Source organism: Myotis myotis, unplaced genomic scaffold (genome assembly GCF_014108235.1).
Source record: "Myotis myotis isolate mMyoMyo1 unplaced genomic scaffold, mMyoMyo1.p scaffold_m19_p_4, whole genome shotgun sequence".
NCBI classification, from domain to species: domain Eukaryota; kingdom Metazoa; phylum Chordata; class Mammalia; order Chiroptera; family Vespertilionidae; genus Myotis; species Myotis myotis.
Window position 1 is genome coordinate 114,324,202 of NW_023416346.1, and position 6,455 is coordinate 114,330,656.

Below are 6,455 nucleotides of genomic sequence, written 5' to 3' on the forward strand. Positions count from 1 at the left end.
GCCTGCAGACTGAAGGGTCCTGGGTTCGATTATAGTCAAGGGCACATGGCTGGGTTGTGGCCTCAATCCCCAGTGTAGGGCGTGCAGGAGGCAGCCAATCAATGATTCTCTCTCATCATTAATGTTTCTATCTCTCCCTCCCTTCCTCTCTGAGAGCATTAAAAATATATTGGGGGAAAAAAAAGACAAAAAAGAAAAACAGGCACATGAACTAGTAACTACTAGTATTTATAATAAAATAAGAGCAAAATAGAGCTAAAATCAGTGTGCTGTAGGAAGGAAGTTATGGGAAAGATCAATTTTTACATAGAGCTAATTATAATTTTTAAATTTTATTGTGATAAGAACACAATATGAGCTGTATGTTCTTAACAGATTTTTAAGTGTTCAATACAGTGCTTTTTAAAAATTATTATGCTACATACATATTTTGATATATTTCCTTTATCTTTTTAAAAAATATATTTTATTGATTTTAGAGAAAGAGGAAGGGAAAGGGAGAGAGAGATAGAAACAATGGTGAGAGAGAAACATTGATCGGTTGCCTCCTGTATGGCCCCCACTGAAGATTGAGCTCACAATCCAGGCATATGCCCTGATTGGGAATTGAACTTGTGACCTCTTGGTGCATGAGTTGATGCTCAACCACTAAGCCATACTGGCCAGGCTCAGTACAGTGTTTTTGATTCTAGTCACTATGTTGTAGAGATCTCTAGAGCTTCACCTTGCTTAACTGAAAGTTTATGCCTATTGATTAGTAACTCCCCAATTTCCCTCTGCCAGCCCCCAGAAACCACCTTTCCACTATTGCAGTGGTTCTCAACCTTCTGGCCCTTTAAATACAGCTCCTCATGTTGTGACCCAACCATAAAATTATTTTCGTCGCTACTTCATAACTGTAATGTTGCTACTGTTATGAATCGTAATGTAAATATCTGATATGCAGGATGGTCTTAGGCGACCCTTGTGAAAGGGTCGTTCGATCGCCAAAGGGGTCTCGACCCACAGATTGAGAACTGCTGCACTATTGGATTCTATGAATTTGACTATTATTGATTGCTCATATAAGTGGAATCATGCAGTAATTGTTCTTCTATAACTAACTTGTTTCACTTAGCATAATATCCTCAAGGTTCATTCATGTTGTAACATATGTCAGGATTTCATCTTTTTAAGGCTGAATAATATTCCATGGTATGTATGTAGCACACTTAAAAAAATCTATTTATCTGTTTCCACAACTTGGCTATTATGTATATAGTACTGCAATGATCATGGGGATGCTGATATTTCATTGAGTTCCTGACTTCAAATATTTTAAATAAATACCATGAAGTGGGATTGCTGAGATTTTGTAATTAATTTTTAAGGCATTAGAAAGTGGATGAGGTTAGACATGATACTTTACTGGTAGAACTTGGTTATTTCTGATCATCACAAGTTCAATATAACTGTGCCCTGATTTGATTTTTATCTAAGAAAGTTGGTTTGAGTGTGGCAGTCAGGAATGTTCAGGTTTGATGTTATTTTGATGCAATTTTTACTTGTTCTAACACCTTTCCTCTGTATATTGAAGATAATATACAAATATTGCCTATACAGAACTAAATATTCTGCCTGCATAAAGCCTTAAGGGTATTATAAGCCTTGAGTTTGCCAAGGACTTTTAATCAGTTTCATTTTCTTTGTGAAAATATTAATTAGAAATCAGGTATAGTAAAATTAAATACATTTTTATGAACTTCCATTTCTCTAGTCATAGATGTCATAATGATCCTCTACTAAGAATAAACATTTTAAGAGCTTCATGTTGCTTCTTTCTACCAACATTTAAAAATGTCTACTGTGCCAGGAAAGCACATATAATTTTAACTTTGTCAATAAAGTAGATTTAAAAAATAGTCAAGGTTAGGCACCAATGTTTGAAATAAAAGGGGATAAGGTGGCATAAAAGGTAAAAATTTGAAGAAGAGATGGCAATTAAGAAAGGAATTATGGAATGAATCAATATAAATTAGTTATAATAGATTAGGTTGACACTCAAAACATTTTTATTTTAATCCTGCTTGTGTATTAGCCAAAGGCAGTTTACATGCAATTATAGTGATGACTCATGAGGTACAATTGCTTTTCAAAAAATGACATTAATATTGTTTAAAAATTGTTTCCTTTCATAATGCATACATTAGAATTAAGGTAAAACAGTATTTTAACTGTAATTTTTATAAACAAATCACTTCAAAAACTGGAAATTAATATTTTACCATAGTGCTTAATATATAACACTATTGGGTATGAATAATGTAGAAGGCAGGGTCTGTCAGCAAGGTACTAAAAGCTATAACATTATTCATTTTAAAAATATATTTTTATTGATTTCAGAGAGGAAGAGAGAGATAAAAACACCGATGATGAGAATCATTGACAGGCTGCCAGCAACCTGGGCATATGTCCTGACCAAGAATTGAACCATAACCTCCTGGTTCATAGGTTGATGCTCAACCACTGAGCCATGCCAGCCAGGCTATAACATCGTTTAAAGAGCACATCTTATAAATAGTAACTAAATTTGCCAATTGGCTGTTTTAAGATAAATCTCATTCTCAGTTTCTCTTTTAGTATTTGGGTAATGGGTTTAATACTGTGTTGTTGTAAGGAGTAGAGGAGGCAATGTGTGAAAAAGTGAGGTGTTATAGACAAAGCATAGATAAGGTAAACATGACTATTGAGGACCTAAGGGGAAAATAGTGTAGGTTTTGCAGAGACAAGCAACTTGGCCTCCACAATCTCCCACTTGGACTGCTTCAATTGCCTTTTGACTGTTTTTGTCATGAAGCATTTATTCTCGTCCTGGCAGCATGGCTCAGTGGTTGAGCAGACCTATGAACAAGGAGGTCATGGTTCGATCCCTGGTTGCAGGCTCGATCCCCAGTTGGGGGCATGCAGGAAGCAGCCGGTCAATGATTCTCTCTCATCATTGATGTTTCCATCTCTCTCCCTCTCCCTTCCTCTCTGAAATCAATAAAAAAAAAAAAATTTTTTTAAAGAAGCATTTGTTCTTTACACAATGTAAACTAGATTCCTTCTCTCCCACTTAAGTTTCCATTGTGCTTAGACCTAATCCAAACTCCCTGTTCTAGTTTCCAAACTCCAAAATTATCTGCACCTACTTATCCCTTTGACCGCATCCACACTTTCCCCTCTTGTTTACTGGGGTTTAGCAAACCTGGCCTTTTGTTTTCTTCCCTTCTACAAGATGTCAAGCTTATTATAACCTTTAGGCTTTTGCATTAATGTGTACCTCTGTTTGGAATGCTTTTCCCTGGTTGTATATGGCCGGTTTCCTCTTGTTATTTAGAATTGTCATGTTATTAGAGGGGCTTTCCATCACCATCTCTTCTTAAATAGATACCCAGTAACTATGAAATCTCCTCACTTAATTATATCAACAGCAAATATGGTTAACTATAATTCCTTGATGTTTTGTTTATTGAGAGAGTATTTAATTTTTCTTTGTCCTTTAAATTGTAAGTTCTATGGGAGGACAAACTTTTTCTATGTTGTCCACCAATGTGACCCCAGAACCTGGAATGATATTTGCCACATAAGAAATACTAGATAAATATTTATTAATGAATGAATTAACATTGGTTGGGTGAGAATACTGTGTTAATGATTCATCTCCTGGACCAGCCAATCTTAAAGAGTAAGCCTATTCAATCCAAAAGTTGCCGCATTATTCCCAGTATAAGATGACGAGAATCTGGCATATTGATCCTTAGTCCTTTAAGAAACTAATAACTAATGGTCTTTCTTCATAAATTCACATAGGTATATAAAAAGTTATTCACACTGTAGATTCACAGATTATCACTTCCCCATAACTCCATGGATCCTTGAATAAACAACTATAGTCCACACACTCTACTTCATTAAGAGGACATGGAAAGGAAAAGAAATATCTGAGGGACATTTTAAGAATAAAAACACAGTATTTTGGTTACTAACTTAAGGGACAATTAGAAGAATGATGACATTAAAATATTGAATTGAGCAATACAGGTGATGTTAGGTTGACAGTTTTGGATTTGTGAACCATTGGCAATTAGAATTAGAGACCCATAATTTAGGTAGAAATTTGAACTATGAAGCCAGGTTTAGGTAGTCAGTGGAAAAAATAATTAATGGAATTATGACAATTTTGCTTTTCAAAGGAGTTTGTTTATACATTTAGGGGATGGCAAAAGAAAGAAGCCCAATTACAAGAGAAAAATATGAAGAATTCTGAAAAGTAGGATGAAATTATGGCAATATATTATGACAAAAATGAAAGACTAGGGAACGTAAGCATTGTGAGCATTTAAGTGTTTTGTCAGAATATGGGCACATATGAAGTAAACTGAGCTGGCTTCATGGATCAGTAGATCTAAAAAGCAATGTCCCAGAAGGGCTAGAAAGTAAAAATATTTGTCATGTTTGAGAGGCAAGATGTACCAAGGGTTTCACACACACACACACACACACACACACACACACACACACACACACACACACACACACACACACACACACACACACACACACACACACACACTTTCCCAGAGTGCTCTGCGTCGCGAAGAGGCGGCTTCCGGGACTGGCGGCATTTTTGACCTTTGGCTGGAGCTGGAGTAACAAGATGGCGGCATCGGCGGACTGAAGGGTCCGTCCAGGCGGGAGCCGGCAGCAGTGGCGGTGGTGGTATCACCGCCCTAACTCACCGCACCCCTTTTCCAGCCCGTGACGTCCTCGCTGCGAAAAAGGTGAGGGACTGGCGGCCCCCCTGACACAAGCGGCCCAGTCTGGGAACCGCGAAAACCCCGCCTAAACTGTAAATACCTGACTGGGCAGCGGTGATAGGGTTTCGCTCGGCGAATTCGGATTCGGGGGGCCCTGTGACGTCAGCCGCCCGACGTGTTTCGTTCCCTTCCACCGCTCTCGGGGAGCCAGCCCGGAGGCTCTCGTCCTCCTCTCTGAGGCATTGAGGTGTTGGGGCTGGGCCCAGCCTCCGTTTTTGTCACCCAAGATGGCGAGCAGCAGCACCGGCACCCAGGCCGATTTCGTTGTTGGTGAAAAGTACAAACTAGTAAGGAAGATCGGGGCTGGCTCCTTCGGTGAAATTTATCTGGCCATCAACATCACCAACGGCGAGGAGGTGGCGGTGAAATTAGAGTCAAAGAAGGCCAGGCACCCGCAGTTACTGTACGAGAGCAAACTGTATAAGATTCTTCAGGGCGGGGTGGGCATCCCCCGCATGCGGTGGTACGGGCAAGAAAAAGAGTACAATGTGCTGGTCATGGACCTTCTGGGGCCCAGTCTGGAAGACCTGTTTAATTTCTGCTCCAGAAGGTTTACCATGAAAACGGTGCTTATGTTAGCTGACCAGATGATCAGTAGAATTGAATATATACATACAAAGAACTTTATACACCGAGACATTAAACCCCATAACTTCCTCATGGGCATCGGGCGTCGCTGTAATAAATGTTCACAAACTCCAACAGGGAAAAGGAAAAGGAGCACGGCTACAAGTACTTCTCAGGACACAGCTTTATCAGCATTAAACCAACTATTCCTTATTGATTTTGGTTTGGCCAAAAAATACAGAGACAACAAGACAAAGCAACACATACCATACAGAGAAGATAAAAGCCTCACTGGCACCGCCCGATATGCTAGCATCAATGCGCATCTGGGCATTGAACAGAGTCGCCGAGATGACATGGAATCCTTAGGCTATGTTCTGATGTATTTTAATAGAAGCAGCCTGCCATGGCAAGGTCTAACAGCTGCCACAAAGAAACAAAAGTATGAGAAAATTAGTGAAAAGAAGATGTCCATTCCTGTGGAAGTTTTGTGTAAGGGGTTTCCTGCAGAATTTGCCATGTACTTAAACTACTGTCGTGGGCTGCGTTTTGAAGAAGTGCCGGATTACGTATACCTGAGGCAGCTATTCCGCATTCTTTTCAAAATTCTAAATTACCAATATGACTACACGTTTGATTGGACCACTTTACAGCAGAGAGCAACACAGCCGGAGGCATCTACAAGTGGGCAGGGTCACCAGACCCAATCCCCAACAGTCTCGAAGCGTGAATAAAGAAACAGGAGTCATGCAGATGATCGAAGCAGCATTTGTTTCTCCCCAAGTCTAGACATTTTAGTTCATATGTACACTAGCCAGTTGTTGTGGACAACCATTTACTTGATGTAAAGAACTTAATTTCAGTATAAACTGGCTCTGGCCAGCATTGGTGATGCTGTGTCCTGAGTTGTAGCTGCTGTAATTGTGACTATTAACTGAGACAGTGAAACACAGTGTCGTTTCTATTGCATTTCTTCAAGTGAAAAAGTTAACTAAATGTTTGACACCATAAATTGGTGGAGAAATTGTGCATATGCCAATTTTTTGTTAA

The 6,455-nt window shown here is 39.3% G+C and overlaps 1 protein-coding gene across 1 annotated transcript; it reads left to right on the forward strand.

Annotated features, from left to right (window-relative positions):
• The first annotated feature begins 5,065 nt into the window (after nucleotides 1-5,065).
• Nucleotides 5,066-6,139, forward strand: LOC118653594 (casein kinase I-like). The gene has a single exon (XM_036304233.1). The coding sequence runs from the start codon at nucleotides 5,066-5,068 to the stop codon at nucleotides 6,137-6,139; it is 1,074 nt and encodes a 357-aa protein (XP_036160126.1).
• Nucleotides 6,140-6,455: the final 316 nt, after the last annotated feature.

Excerpts from the sequence above, each read along its gene's own strand:
- LOC118653594 (XM_036304233.1), top strand. The coding sequence starts at position 5,066 with ATGGCGAGCAGCAGCACCGGCACCCAGGCCGATTTCGTTGTTGGTGAA.